The 17,097-nt window shown below is 39.2% G+C and overlaps 1 protein-coding gene across 1 annotated transcript in view; it reads left to right on the top strand.

Moving 5' to 3' along the window:
- LOC145435467 (NACHT, LRR and PYD domains-containing protein 14-like) overlaps positions 1-17,097 on the top strand; it is a 105,325-nt gene that overhangs the window by 69,495 nt on the left and 18,733 nt on the right. The window contains exons 15-16 of the mRNA XM_080312745.1: positions 3,764-3,931; positions 14,966-15,133. Coding sequence (XP_080168871.1) covers positions 3,764-3,931; positions 14,966-15,133 — 336 coding nt within the window. The remainder of the gene's footprint in view (positions 1-3,763; positions 3,932-14,965; positions 15,134-17,097) is intronic.

Consider the following 17,097-nt stretch of genomic DNA (forward strand, 5'->3'; position numbering starts at 1 on the left):
CCGGGTTCTTATTATGACGTGGCGGAAATTGCAAAAGCCACCAAATGCGCCGAAGTGTGTGTACCGAACCCAATTCCAACGTCCACGTTTACGGTTTAATCTCTTGTATTCTTACCAACGCACACTCGGGGTCAACATCCAGTTACGACTAAAAAGAGTGGTGGGTTAGCGTAGTGGTGTAATCCACTGCTGCAACACCTATGGGTTACTGGTGCGAGTGCGACCAATTTCGACTCTAGAATTCCTAATTAAGTGTTGGAGGTTTAGCTAGGCTCCTCCTCGCCATCTCACACGCGTAACAGACTTGGACAACTAGATAATTATAGTTGTCTAATTTCACTAAATTAGAGCGAAATAGCAGTAATCGAATTCTAATCTAATTTATAAAATTTTTCTATGCTCCAATTCTAATTCTAATTCTGATTCTAATCTAAATTGAGAAACGTTCTTATACTCTAATTTTAATTCTAATCTAATTCATTGTTTTCCTGAAAATGCCTATTTGACTGCGGCATGTTGCCGCGAGTCCCTCTCGTACAGGGAAGTCCAGAGCCAAGACGCCATCGCATTACTTGCACCGTACAGAAATAGTAGTTATTGTGCGACGAATAAGAGCCATACTGGCATAGTAGCTTGTTTGTTGGTTTTCTTGAACAATTGCGAGGCTTATTGAATAAGCATGTTATATGCGCCATGATAAGAAATGTTGCAATGTTCATTGATCTTTGCCTTATGAACTCTTTTCGGACTACTTCCAGTCACACACCCATTCATCATTGATATCCATCTCGTTTGCATACGACCTCTTCAGTGTCTTTTACCGACGATTTTCGAAACTCGACTTTAATTGATCAATCTGGGCTTTTCTTACGGCACTGCATACGCAATGACGTCAGCTACTAACGATTCGATATTCGGGCAAGCCAGACATGTTGCTAGATGAAAGACTATCTCATCCTAAAGATTGGCTGTGGGGACACCCTAGCCCGTTTTCCAAGCGTTTCGGCGTCGCGTGCATTCTACGTCATGGCAATATGCCTATTCATACCAGCTGACTCTCCGTCGATGGAATGCTGATGCCTCCGTTGAAGCTATTTTCGCTATAGCGAGGAATAGTGTTGTTCAGGACAGACGAATAAGTTTTTTAAAACTACAACAATAATAATTTGAAACTGAAATCATTTTCGCATTTCAAAATGCTTTATTCGCGTTCTTCCAAATTCACAGATCAGATCGCCGGCCGCAAAATACAACCTCGCGGGCCGCCTGTTGATGACCCCTGGTATTGTGCAAAACGAGCAAAGCTTGATATACGGACGTTAACCAATCTCTTTGTTATGAGACTCCATTGTGATTTGATATGAACTGAACTTTTTGCTGCATTTATTTCTCATTCAAATTTTCATTCGATTTCCAAGTTTTTCCGAATTCAAATTCTGATGCTAATTATAATCTAATTTGGAAAAAAGCTGTGTAGCTTTAATTCTAATTCTAATCTAATTTGGAAAAATTGTATAGCTCTAATTCTAATTCTAATCTAATTTGGAAAAAGCTGTGTAGATGTAATTCTAATTCTATTATAATCTGGAAAAAAAGCTGTGTAGATTTAATTCTAATTTTAATTTAATTTGGAAAATATGCATAGCTCTAATTATAATTCTAATATAATTTGGAAAAAGCTGTGTAGATCTAATTCTAATTCTAATCTAATTTGGAAAAAGCTGTGTAGATTTAATTCTAATTTCAATCTAATTTGGAAAAATTGTATAGCTCTAATTATAATTATAATCTAATTTGGAAAAAGCTGTGTGGATCTAATTCTAATTCTAATCTAATTTGGAAATAACTGTGTTGATCTAATTCTAATTCTATTCTAATCTGAAAAAAAGCTGTGTAGCTTTATTTCTAATTTGAATCTAATTTGGAAAAATTGTATAGCTCAAATTATAATTATAATCTAATTTGGAAAAAGCTGTGTAGATCTAATTCTAATTCTAATCTAATTTGGAAATAACTGTGTTGATCTAATTCTAATTCTATTCTAATCTGAAAAAAAGCTGTGTAGCTTTATTTCTAATTTGAATCTAATTTGGAAAAATTGTATAGCTCTAATTATAATTCTAATCTAATTTGGAAAAAGCTGTGTAGATCTAATTCTAATTCTAATCTAATTTGGAAATAACTGTATAGCTCTAATTCTAATTCTAATATAATTTGTAAAAGCTTAAAAATTCTTAGTTGTCCAAGTAAGCGGTGTCATATAAAAGCATCAGTGGGCCTTGCAGCAAGTCAGCAGCTACGGATTTTAAATGAAGCACATTGGCCAGGTGTAAATGACCATAGTATTCGACAAATCCCAAGATTACCTCAAAACAAACAAACAAGCGACTAAAAAGGGAGCATAAAAATACGCCAACTTCTATCGTCGTTACTGCCACTGATTTAGCGATCCATAACTGTACTCAACAGGCAAATCATCGCATTTTTGCCAATTTCATTGTTCGCGAATAAAGTCGTTGCTAGAATATAAACCCTATGATCCGTGATATGTTCTAATGTACTATTATGTATGTATATAATGATAGATAATAAAGTATTCAAGTGAAAATACGGACATGTGACAAAATCTTTAAATGAGTTGACTGATGGTCCGGCCTGTGAGAGATTTGAAGGTTTGCATCCGACCCGCGTCGCCTTTTCAGATTCACAATCCTGATCTAAGCTGAATCGCCATGACGAGATAGCATAATGGTATGATCCACGGCTGTAACACCAATTGGTTGCGGGTTCGATGCTGACCGAGGTCGACTCCAGAATTCCCAGCCGAGTGTTACAGATTTATCTAGGGCTATGCTACTCTTTATTCACCAGATCAGCGGTAGTGGTTTCTTAAAAAAGCCTAGAAGTGGATCGTGCTATGAGTGCTCTCAATATTGCAGGCCCTGAGTATCTTCTGCACAGCGATCAATGTATATTTTTATAATTGAATGCCTCTTGGCTTTGCATTCAGGACAGTTTGTTTTACATGCAATCGAAATTTAAATCATTGGTAAAACAGAGTATATATTGCACGACATTAATATTGCACACATTGTCTATTATAATATTTGAGATTCTATATAGTTGCTGAGTGACGTAAAGACCGAGTGAGTGTCTCACTTCGATTTCCCAAAAGTGTTTATGAATACTGGCTGAGTGCCGTAGAAACCATATAGTACTGTCTTTATTGAGTGATCATTAGTAAATTAGTAATCATAAAAACTGCATAACGGTATGCTTTAAAGCTGCCAAAAACTGTAGACCTGCCGTCTCCGTGGATTCAATCGGACAGATTTACAAGCCGATATCCTAATGGCGACAGCATTTTGAAAGAGGCAGAGATTGCTATTATTCCATTCATCAGAATTCTACGTTGAAATCGGCCCCGCATATTTGTTACTCAGAAGACCGAGTTACAAATATTGCCAGGGACCTAGCTCGTCGGTAATTTTACAAATTTCTATTGTGTTTGAGTGTATTCGATCAAATGAAATCTAAAACATTATATTCGACTCGAGGATCAATTCTTGATTCGGAATCGTATCTTCCGAGTTCTCAATGTCGTCCAGCCACGATTGCAATTTTATTTTACTTGAAATGATGGCGAAGCAATCGTAGCACAGTAATGTGATACTAATAGTATTTTACAGTTTAATGACAGAAATTTCAATTTCATTTCCGAAGGCTAATGAAAGTAATGTTATACGATATTTTATCATTTTAGTTGCAAAGGCTCAGTATCATCGACAATTCAATGAATGAAGATGGATATGAAATACTCGTTCACATTCTGAAGCTGTCAGATTGCAAGGTACTGGTGCTCCAAAATTGTTGTCTCACCAAGACTAAGTTGCAAGGAGTATTGAACGGATGTCGGGATCAAAATATCCAGGTGCGTCATCATGAACAATCCGTGATATCCAAAAAGACATGTCATCTTACGATTCGAAATTGTTCGTCATCCTACTTCGCCTCAAATCCATGTAACATAAAATCGTTCACCATTTATTCTATCGTTTACCATTACTCGGCCATGTATTCCATGAAGCCAATTAAAATGACAGCATGTAACGAAGTTTATTTAAGCGCTGTTAACGAAACGACCGGTGGACGGTCATATTATCAATATATGTTATAGGATAATAACCCACGTTAGAAATCTAACCACCAATGCCGAATGAGTAACGAAAATCAATTTAGTGTTTGATGTTTGACTCAAATGCACACGGGGCCAATTTTCAAATTTTTGACCACCCCGCGGAACACGGCGTCAATATGGGTATTCAATGTATGTTCAAGTATGTCGTATTTGACGAGGTGAAATTGTACTATTGGTCGGAATAGCAAATTGAGATTCCGCAAATATAGTGAACTTATGATTTACTACTTATTTTACCAATTTACGCGCGGCACGAATGAAAACCACATTCACAAATATTTGACTAAAATTGTCGTTGTACTAGGCAGGGAGTACGCATCATTTGTCACAATTATGAGAAATAGGCACCGTAGCCGAATCTAGGTTTGGGGTACCATATTGATAAGTGTAGGCCAGGGGTAGGCAAACCCCGGCACGCGTGCCATTTGTGCCACGCCAAATGATTTCACGCAAACGACATATTGATACCATGTTTTTGCAAAAAGTGAAACAGAAGTTTTCAAAACGTGAAAGGCTCGTAGGCGATCCAAAATTATTATTATTATTTCACATTTTACAGTGGTGCTTCTCGCCTTTTCCAGGCTATGTGCACCACGACACGAATATTTGGAATGTTCATAAGTCTTTGTTTTTGTGGTAATCTTGGGGACGACTTCTTCATTCTTTCGCACATCCAGACGTCAGTCTCTCTCGCACCCATGCGTCCCCGTCGAATTCTCTGCTGCCGACTTCTAGGACGGCTCACTTTCAATCTGGGCTTTTCAATGCACTGTAACTGCGGTGAGGTCGGCAATGGGTAGCCCAGAGAAACCTCCGACACATAGAGCCTGATGTGTTAATTATGTTATGGGAACCCCCAATAAATAGATAAATATATATGCATTTATAAAATGTTTTAAAAATCTATGCATAGTGTACAGAAATGAGTCAACCGTATTAGCAGTTGTGAAAGAACGTCAACCGAATATCGTTTGAAAACGTTTGGATGCTTTAGTCTCGGAGTGTTATTCACTGTGTAGCCTGTGGGATTGCAACTTCTGAACCGGCATTACGACGCTGGGCATCTTCACGCTATAGAATACACGACCAAGATATAGAGTTTCGGACAACATCCGACCATGCGACTAACAGGCGGTCTATGCGTTGCCAAAATGATTGGCGGCGATAAAACCTTGAAACAAAATAGCCGCTGCATCATGGACAAAACGTTAGACATTGATATGTCCACTGGCAAAGCGCCGAAGTGACCAGCGCCGAATTGCCAGCGCCCGCAGCTTGAGCCGCACGGAAGATAATGAGCCCCGTGTCGAAATGCGAATCGTGTTCGTCTCTCGGAAGTAGAGTCTGGTGTGCACGCGATTCCATATCTTGAGCAACGACAATCTTTACCGTTCGACTGCGACTGCCGACAAATCTAGTGTCAGACCGAACTTAATGTGACACCAAACCGATTTGAATGAGACTGTGGGGAGGGGGGAAACACTTTTCATCATCATCAGACCATATCATCGTAGCTACACTGATTGACCCGCCACTTACTGGATATGGTAACAAATATAGTGGACTTGGAAACGATCCAATCAACCGCAGAAGATCGATCATTGCCCAATGGCGCGACAGAAAATAAATTATGTAAATGTCGCGTAGGCCTACATATAAGCGATAGGTCGGGTGCGGTAGTGTCCAAAATTCAATCCCTTCAAGACCAATCAAGAATTGCCGTCGTGACGAATGGCGTTGCCAGGTTGGTGGTATTCCTTGCTGCTTGAAACGTTAAATAATAATAAATTCAATGTTTGGCACGGAAACTAGTAAAAAATTGACATTTTTTGACATTTTGGCACGCTGCACATAAAAGGTTGCCGGCACCTGGTATAGGCTATTGATCTTGTCATTGCCCAAGTCAAAATAAAACAGCGTTGGATTTCACTTTACTGGTGTCACAGCGGTGGAGCGTGCCGCTGCGGTATTTGCCATCTTTAATCGGCCATAAAGCTATGGATTAAGGGTTCAAAGATGCAACTGAGTGCACATTAAGGGGGAAACAGCATGCTAAATGTTGATATAACAACTTACGTCGATAGCGAAATACCATGTCACGAGCTTATCATCTAATACGATCCCCTGGTCACGCGAAAAATAATTTTTGCGTCCAGGTTATAAACATGTCACGACACTCCGAGTTACTCGGAGTCGACTCGAGTCATTTTCACTTTTTATCACCGAGTCATTCTGACTAATTCAGCGAAAGGTCGCCTCCAACTCCAAGTCACATTTTTCAGTCTCGAATCATATACGGTTCATGTTTTATCATCAAGATTAGAATATTCTATGTAATAGCAGATCTTCCACCGCATAGTAGCGTTTGAAAGTGATGCCATATAGCGAACTTTAATCAGTAGTTGTATGTTTTTTTGGCAAATTTAAAGGAAATGATAACTTTTCAAATCTGTCAAAAAGAAACGTTGCACTGAGCTGCTTCCAAGTATCGCCTCCTTGGAAATCCAAAATTTTGACGTGGCCGAGCAAAATGTCCTTGTGGGTCGCGTGTTCGGGACCCAGGCTTAGATCATACGGGTTACCACTATCAAAACTACTGCTGGTGTAAATAGAGAAAGTAATGCCTAGCTTTGGCATGACGTTACTGGATTATTGCAAATTAATCGTCAAATATGCGGCAATACAAAATTGACGATTTTGGACCGAAAAGTTAGCATTTCACCACACGCATGTCCGTTCTCTAAGGTTGCTTGTAAAATGCAAATTAAGACGGACGGAGCTATGTCGAACAATAGCAGAGAAATCTAGCGTACCGCCGTACATGCAGTGTGACATAATGCTTATTCTTTATGCGGAATGCGGTCACTAAATGTCGCTAAAAAGTCGCTGGTAATAACAACATGTCAATGCCTACGCGCGAATTTGCGTGCTTTTTGTGCTACCAAGAAACACCATGTCGATCCAAAAAAACTCCTAAAACCGAACTAATCTCCATGCTAATATATTTTCATCATTTCTGGCCTTCAATATTATTCACGACACATCGCACCGTAGATATCTTGAAGATTGCGTTCTGCAACGAACTATAGCACTGGTCAACAAAATGAAAAATAAAAACAATTGGCAGAACATCTAGGAACTGCTATAGGGTTTTCAAGGTTGCTGATGACGAATAGTACATTTGTTTTGCCAGATTGACTTGCCCACTAGACTTGAGTCTTTTCTCTGGGTCATTTGCTGTCATCATTCAAGAGTTCGGCTCTCTCTTTGTCTGAGCCTTTCAATGCACTGTATTTATAGCGGGATCGGAGATGAGGAGCCCAGATAAACCTCCGACACATAGAAACATGGCAGAGCCGAGACTCGACCCGCCGTGACAGCAGTGTTTAACCAACTGCGCCACTCGCTTCCCCGTGACATAAATATATCCTTATTCTTATGACGCGGTCACATGTTAACGTATAGCTTATACAGACGTGGTGGTGTACTAGCGTTACAGCTATAGGGATCGCTCGCATGATTATAACGATAATGAAGACGTCATAGTTCAGTCGTAACAAATGATCGATCGTGTTCTGTATTCTAACTCTAATCTTTTTAATGCTGTCTGTTGATTCGTGCGTAACCTGAATAATTCCGACTTTCAGCAGCATCGGATTATTCGCACGTTTCCATACCACTGCTTCACACCTACAGAATAGTCTGCCGATCACTGTCGCAACAAGAACCACAATTATACTCATTTATACGTTCATTGTATTTATTACTCTGAAATCAAACTCTTAACAAAAACACGTACAATCGTTTCATTAATTTTTTTATCGTCACCAAAATAATTCAGTTATTCCTTGGTTGAAAAATTTTGAGCTCGTTTCGTCAAGAATGTTATAGTATGATCTTCAAACACATCTGATGTTTTACTCTGTAACTGTTTCCCAGTCACGGAAAATTCATCCGGTTCCATGAATTCGATTATCCGAGGTTTTAGTGGTCCGAAACCTAGTGAAACATGAAAATGAGTCTGGCGCCCCCTATTTTAAGGACTGTAGTAAAAACCAATGGGTAAGTGGTCGAAGTCCGCTTTCGGGTTAGGAATTCACTATTAGACCTCTCGACTAATTAACGATATAATTTTTCATGCTGTTTTCGAGATCTAATCCAGGTTGTTATAACAACCATCGGGTAAGGACTACGGGCTCATGGCATTTGGTTCGAGATCGATGGACACATCTCGAATTCTCCTCTGCGATTGGCAATACGGTGAATAAAATTGTATTGGTTTCGTTTTATTGCTTTGTCTGACCACTTGATCAAATGAGAATGTGGTAGAGATTTGCTCACATTACATTTAGTGCTGCTCTTAGTTTCAACATGAATGCGGGTAACAACACTCAGCAGTATCACCCTTTATGATACGATGAAGAAATATTCTGACGACATAATTTTGTAGCTCTCAAATACAAGCATATTTAATTACTCGTTTTTACCAAAAAGCTACAAAACACCTTTATTGTACAAAGGACATCACTCTCGAAAGTTGTTCAGTAGCCTTTAGCGCCTTTACGATTTAGGCACGCAGTGCGCTTCAGGATAAAATACCTAGTTAAAAATATTTTATGGAAAACAACCCGAGCTATCAGTATAAGTATCAGTTTATTATTATTTTCATAATTTCAAAACACCACGAAACTGTGATAAAATGAGGGGATAGGAAGATGTCAAAACGACTTGGAGTAGCTAGCGTGAAAGGAGTGTTATAACGGGGAATTAGCAATCCAAAAGTACGCCAAATTCATTTTACATGATTTAAAATTAATCACTGCATTCATGAAAACAGGGGTCGGTTGATATTTCGCGATGAGCGCAACGAAAAACGTTGTGAATGAGCAGATTTTGTCGAATGTTAGTTTGCAATGAGAAGTCAGCAATAATCATATGTCCATACTACACCATATGCTGCGAGACAATTTTCTTCAGCGGCCCAACCGCCACCAGAGCCCAATGCTCCCTATTTCGTCCCCTGAGCGTTTCCGCCCCTTCAAAATTCAAGCCGCCCCCTGGTAGGCGCTGGAGACAAGGTAAAGAACCACTGATCTAAATAATCACGAACTATATTAGTAAAATTACGTCTCCTCCAGCTTCATAAACTGCTCATCTTCGACAGAACAATGCTCCCGGGCGCATAGAAGAGTAGCGTACGGCCAGTGTTGCTGAATACAAATTCTGTAGGCGGAATTGGACTCTGAGCTGTCGTAGGAATTCGTCAGAAACAACATATACAAATGCGCGTGGTCTTATTCGTGTAGTTTTTGCGCTATCACGAAGCAACTAACGATCCAGATTAAACATTTAAATTCTAACCTTATCCAAGTCTATATCATGGTCTCATGCTCAGTCTTCTAGAATGATAGATACTTTTGTGCTCAGCGCTTCTTTGGAAATTGTATCAATCATCACACCCATCTCTGATCTGAACATATAAAGTGTCATTACCATGTTTTCATCTGATATCAAACTAATCTAATTTGTGAATTGTTCTTATGATCTAATTTTACTTCTAATCTAATTTATAAAATGTTTCTATGCTCCAATTTCAATTCCAATCTAATTTATGAATTGTACTTATTCTCTAATTCGAATTCTTATCTAATTTGTGAAATGTTCCTATACTTTAATTTTAATTCTAACCTAATTTATTGTTTTTCTGAAAATGCCTATTAGACCGCGGCATTTTGCAGCGAGTCCCTCTCGAACAGGGAAATTCAGAGCCAAGCCGCCATCGCATTACTTACACCGTACATAATTAGTAGTTGTTGTGCGACGAATAATAGCCTACCGGCATGGTAGATTGTTCGTTTGTATTCTGGAACAATTGTGACGCTTATCGTCCAATCATGTTATTTGCGCCATGATAATGAATGTTGCAATGTTCATCGATCTTTGCCTTTGGAACTCTTTTCGGAGTACTTCCTATCACGCGTCCATTGATCATCGATATCTATCTCGTTTGCATGCGTCCTCTTCAGTGTCTTTTGCTGACGATTTTAGAAGCTCGACTTCAATAGATCAATTTGGGGTTTTCTTACGGTACTGCATACGCAGTGAGGTCAAATACAAATGAATCGATATTGGGACTGGATAGACATGTAGCTAGGTGAAAGACTATCTCATCCTAAAGATTGATTGTGGGGAAGCTCAGGCCCGTTTTCTAAGCGTCTCGGTCTTGGGCTTGGCGGTGTCGGGTCCATTGTACGTCATGGCAATATGCCTATTCATACTAGCTGACTCGCCATCGATGCAATGCTGTTGCCATCGTTGAAGCCATTTCCGCTATCGCGAGGAATAGTGTTGTTGAGCACAGACGAATAGGTTTATTTAAAATAACAACAATATTAATTTGAAAGTGAAATCATTTTCCGCATTTCAAAATGCTTTATTCGCCTTTATTCAAATTCACAGATCAGATTGCCTGCCTCAAAATACAGATTCGCGGGCCGCGTGTTGATGACCTCTGATATAGTGCAAAACGAGCAAAGCTTGATATACAGACGTTAACCAGTCTCTTTGCTATGAGACTCCACTGTGATTTGATATGTACTTAAATTTTGCTGCATTTATTTCTCATTCAGAATTCCATTCAATTTCCAAGTTTTTCCGAATTCAGTAGCCAAAGTCTAATTGTAATTATAATCTAATTTGGAAATAACTGTGTTAATCTAATTCTAATTCTAATCTAATTTGGAAAAATCGTATAGCTCTAATTATAATTATAATCTGATTCGGAAAAGCTAAAAATTTTCTAGTTGTCCTAGTCTGTCGCGTAAGTGGCGTCTTATAAAAGCCTATGAGTGGACCGTGCTGCAGGTCAGCAGCTACGAAATTTAGATGAAGCACATTGTCCTGGTGTAAATGACCATAGTAGTCGACAAACCCCATGAATACCTCAAACCAAACAAACAAGCGACTAAAAAGGGAGCATAGAAATACGCCAACTTATATCGTCGTTAGTGCCACTGATTTAGCGCTCCATAACTCTACTCAACAGACAAATCATCGTATTTTTGCCAATTCCATTGTTCGGGAATAAAGTCGTTGCTAGAATATAAACACCATGATCCGTGATATGATTTGATGCACTATTAAGTATATATGATCGATACTAGAATATTCACGTGAAAAATAAGGACATGTGGAAACATTTTGAACCGAGTTGACTGATGGTCCGGCTCGTGACAGATTTGAAGGTATAAATCCGACCCGCGTCGCCATTTGAGTTTGACAACCCTGCTTCAAGCTGAATCGCCATAACAAGATAGCATAATGGTATGATCCACGGCTGCAACACCAATGGGAGACATTCACAAACCACTTGGGGCGCCAACACCACGCCCTATCGTCCGTAGTAAACAAACAAAACTTACAGCTATATTCGCTCGAAACCAGGTCAGCCACTGCCTGTTGGATTCGGGTAACAGAATTAATGTCTTGTATGTACGGAGTTTGAACATATTTACGACTGATGATTGAGTTCAGTGCAATTTATGAATTGTCAGGTTACTTCGTGTACCGATATTTCATTTCCAGAGAGTGACGTTTGAATATTAGCTGAGTGACATATATATTTCATTTTAATAGACTGTCATCTATCTACATTATAAAATGACACGATATTGCTGTGTACCTGGTTGCACGAGTCGGATTGGTGGTCATTTGATTCCTAAGTCACCAGGGAAGCTGATGAAATGGAGAGAAGCAATTAATAGATCAAACTCCAAAACGAAACAGCTTTGGACAGAGACATTGGGCAGAGGGCAGAGACATTGCTTGCTATGGTCATTTTCTTCCAAGTGATTATATGAGCCGAACATGAAACTTGAAAGACAGGAGGCAGTCCCATCAGTCTTTCAGCATGATAAAAGAACGCCACTAAAAACTGTCAGAAAGACAAACAATTCGAACCCATTTACACCAGAACCTACTGAAATAATTCATTCCGGAACACATAGTGACCAGAAATTTCAAACAGACTCGGAAAATATGGGCATTCAGTGCCAACTAGGTGCTTCAATGCCAGCTTTCAGCTTAGAAAATATCAAGGATGATATTAAGCAGTGCATGGTATTTTACTGGATTTGATGACATCAAACAGTTTCTGCTTTTAAAGGACATTGCAATGTACGATGTTCATCTATTGGAGTACACCTGTACGTTGTGTTCAAATGAAGAGCAAGTTTTTTCTGACACTAATCAAGCTCTTGATCATCAACTGCTTGGTATTGTTTCAGAATCAACAGCTTCCCGCATTATTAATGCTTGCTTGGATCAAGCATATGTACTGTTTATCATCAAAATTACTAATTTCGCCTTCAAAACAAGTAATATTGGATCCCATGCCAGATGATTTAAAAAACTATATCCATCAACGAGATAATTATTGACTGTACAGAAATCCCAATTGAGAAGCCATCTGATTTCCATGCACACTGCACAGTCTGTTACATTCTCCACTTGAAAGAATGGAAATACCATGGAAGTATTAATTGGTAATGCACCCACGGGTGCTGTCTCCTTCATAAGTGACTGCTATGGTGAATCCGTTAGTGACCGCAGCATTATTGAGCAATCTGATTTGCTGGCCGAAGCCAGAGCAACGTTTGAAAAGGGCGACAGTATCATGGCTGATAAAGGATACCTACTGCAAGGTTTGTTTGCACCATTCGATGTGAAAATCAACACCCCTACTTTGATGAAAGGCATGACTCAGCTCTCTCAGGAACAGCGGGTAGAGGATTACTCCATCTCCTCAAAACATGTACCGTACACCTTGTAAGGGTTACTGGTTATGCAAGGACATTCAAAATCATTCAAAATGTCTTGCCTTACAATCTCTTGCATTTGAAAAATGTAATAGTCTTTATCTGCTTTATGATTTTTAAATTTAGGAAAGACATACTTTGATATAGTCCTACATAATAGCATTTGATGCTTTTATTATTTTGTGTTTGCTGAAGCAGACTTGGTTAGTGATAATGATTGATTACTATTAGTGTTGCATGAATTTTCTTGCTCCCACTTCAATATTGATGCCGCCATAATAAACCGGAATATCACTGTACTGGATTTGATGACTGAACAGAAAACATATCACTACCTAGAGTCTAGACGCAAGTTTTGTTTTCATTTACTAAACGAGATACATAAAAACTGCCAATATACAGGTAGACTACGTAATCAACAGAAAGAATCATGGAATTTGGAAATACCAATAATCACCACGACGGCATGAACGGTTTTGCTCAAAAAATCGTATTCAAAGCTACATTGCATTCAGCAGTTTTCAGTTTTTCGTCTTGCGGTAACACAATCTTGACCACCAAAAAAGGACGCCAATACATTTCGTAGAACTTTTGCAACTTCAGAATCCTAAATTTAGGAACAAATTATGGGTCAAACTCTATATCTTCCATGTGCACATTACGAAATGTATGCATAAAACAACATATAGTTTCATACAAGCGCAAGTCATTTGGCCTTGTACTTGGGCATACCATCTGTGATTTTTTTTCAGATAATAGCCATCTGCAGCAATCATCAAATATTGAAAATACTTTCAAGGTGTTATTAGGTCATCCTTTACCGTGTATGGCCACTTGACTTCCAACCAGCTACGCTAGGGATGTCAAAAGACAACAAATCAAGACGACGTTTCTTTCGGTATCCAATGTAAGCAATGGATCACTAGGACGAGGTTTTGGCGCCCCTAAGTGTATGAATGTCTCCCATTGGTTGCGGGTTCGAGTCTGACCCAGGTCCACTCCAGAATTTCCAGCCAAGCGTTACAGATTTATCTAGGGCTAGGCTCCTCTTCATTCACCAGATCGGCGGTAGTTGTTTCTTAAAAATGCCTAGAAGTGGACCGTGCTATGAGTGCTCTCAATATTGCAGGTCCTGGGTATTTTCTGCACAGCGATCAATGTATATTTTTAAAATTAAATGCCTCTTGGCTCTGCATTCAGGACAGTTTATTTTACATGCAATCGAAGTTTAAATCATTGGTAAAACAGAGTATATATTGCACGACATTAAAAGCTGGTGATTTTGTTTATTATAGCATTTGAGATTCTATATAGTTGCTTAGTGACGTATAGACCGAGTGAGTGTCTCACTTCGATTTCCCAAAAGTGTTTATGAATACTGGCTGAGGCCGTACAAACCCTATTACTGTCGTTATTGAGTGATCACTAGTAAATTAGTAATCATAAAAACTGCATGAAGGTATGCTTTAAAGCTGCCAAACACTGTAGAACTGCCGTCTCCGTGGATTCAATCGAACAGATTTACATGCTCATATCCTAATGGCGACAGCATTTTGAAAGAGGCAGAGATTGCCATCATTCCAGTCATCAGAACTCTACGTCGAAATCGGCCCCACATATTTGTTCCTCAGAAGGCCGAGTTTCAAATATTGCCAGGGAACTAGCTCGTAGGTAATTTTACAAATCAATATTGTGTTTGATTGTACTCGATCAAATGAAATCTAAAACATTCTATTCGACTCGAGGATCAATTCTCGATTCGGAATCGTATCTTCCTAGCCCTGGATGTCGCCCGGCCACGATTGCAATATTATTTTACTTGAAATGATGGCGAAGCAATCGTAGCAGAGTAATGTGATACTAATAGTATTTTACAGTTTATTGACAGGAATTTCAATTTCATTTTCGAAGGCTAATGAAAGTAATGTTATACGATATTTTATCATTTTAGTTGCAAAGGCTCCTTATCATCGACAATTCAATGACTGAAGATGGATATGAAATACTCGTTCACATTCTGAAGCTGTCAGATTGCAAGGAATTGGTGCTCGAAAATTGTTGTCTCACCAAGACTAAGTTGCAAGGAGTGTTGAACGGATGTCGGGATCAAAATATCCAGGTGCGTCATCATAAACAATCCGTAATATCCAAGAAGACATGTCATCTTACGATTCGAAATTGTTCGTCATCCTACTTCGCCTCAAATCCATGTAATATACCATTCACCATTCACCATTTATTCTATCGTTTACCAATACTCGGCGTAGGTAATTCGAATACCGCAGGGGTTTAGTATTTGTAACACAGATTACTTTGGATATGTTTAAAATTATTAACGACGTGACAGCGTAGATATCATCAATGTAGGAATATTCATGACATAAATCTAGCCGAAAAGGCCGAAAGGGTGATAAAAATCGTTTTAGGGTTTGTTGGTGCGGTTCCATTCACTTGTTGTCATGGATCGGCATTTGGGAATTCTAGGAAAATGGTTGCTGGTAGAAATGCGAAAAATAATTTGCAGCTTTGGTATGGCGTCCTTGATCTACTGTGAGGTAATCTGCAGAGAAGAGCCGATGTTGCATTTATGATTTTGGACGAAAATTGGGCACACTTTCATACTTTTACGTTGCCTATAAATTAGGGTGGATAGAGCTATGTCGATTAATGATTGTCAACTTGGGAGGTCAAGAAATAACAGCATGCAACAAAGTGACTGATAAAAATTGGCCCACAGCATGATGCACCATTATGCAAAACTTGCCCTCAGTTTTTGAAGACACCCCTTGATCAACTCTACCGGTGAATGCGATCACGGGGGCTGAAAAAGAATTAATGTTTGATAGGAATATGTGAAACTATCAACAATAATGACGAAATTAGTGAATCTGAAAGTTTTTCGCACTTCGCGCGATCATAACCGTTCCCGTAACATGACCAATTGACCACTCGCGATTTCGGTGCCGGTGCGTGTAGTAAGCGAATATGAACTAATAGATAAGTCTGGAGCTCACCGGAAATGGAGATGAATCTCTTAACATCGGTATTTTGCATCCTGATAGTTCATCGCGACTATGCCATGGAATGTGGCCGCAGGCTACATGATTAATCGTAATGCAGCCGTGAATAGGAGAAGGGTTTGCAACCACTGATTCACCCCTTGGAAATGAATTCCAGCTAAGCTTTTCATTCAAGAAAGCTTGATTCTCATGCACTCAAAATTCAAATCATTCAATTTTTTTTCATCCCGGTGTTGAAGCATTTACAATTTGCCAGCGACGTCCAAACTAGTTGACAATACGCAACAGTATTTTAATAATCTGTAATATGCAGGCTATTGTGCTGCATCCGGAAAATTTCGCGAGCCTTATCTTTCATTACGTGTCGCTATATATCTGGCCGCAAAACCATGTATTCCATGAAGCTCATTGTAAAATGACAGCATGTAACGAAGTTTATTTAAGCGCTGTTAACGAAACGACCGGCGGACGGTCATATTATCAGTATATATTATAGGATAATAGCCCACGTTAGAAATCTAACCACCAACGCCGACTGAGTAACGAAAATCCATTTAGTGTTTGATGTTTGACTGAACTGCACTCGGGGGCCAATTTTCAAATTTTTGACTACCCTGCGGAACACGACGTCAATATGGGTATTCAATGTATGTTCAAGTATGTCGTATTTGACGAGGTGAAATTGTACTATTGGCCGGAATAGCAGATTGAGTTTCCGTAAATATAGTGAACTTATGATTTACTACTTATTTTACCAATTTACGCGTGACACCAATGAAAACCACATTCACAAATATTTGACTAAAATTGTCGTTCTACTAGGCAGGGAGTACGCATCATTTGTCGCAATTATGAGAAATAGGCACCATGGCCGAATCTAGGTTTTAGGTGACATATTGATAAGTGTAGGCCCGGGGTAGGCAAACCCCGGCACGCGTGCCATTTGTGCCACGCGAAATGATTTTTCATGGCATGCCAAATGATTTCACGGAAACGACATATTCATACCATGTTTTTGCAAAAAGTGAAACAGAAGTTTTCAAAACGTGAAATGCTCGTAGGC

This window comes from Botryllus schlosseri, chromosome 3 (assembly GCF_051294905.1).
Source record: "Botryllus schlosseri isolate E-star chromosome 3, Bs_hap1, whole genome shotgun sequence".
Taxonomy (NCBI): domain Eukaryota; kingdom Metazoa; phylum Chordata; class Ascidiacea; order Stolidobranchia; family Styelidae; genus Botryllus; species Botryllus schlosseri.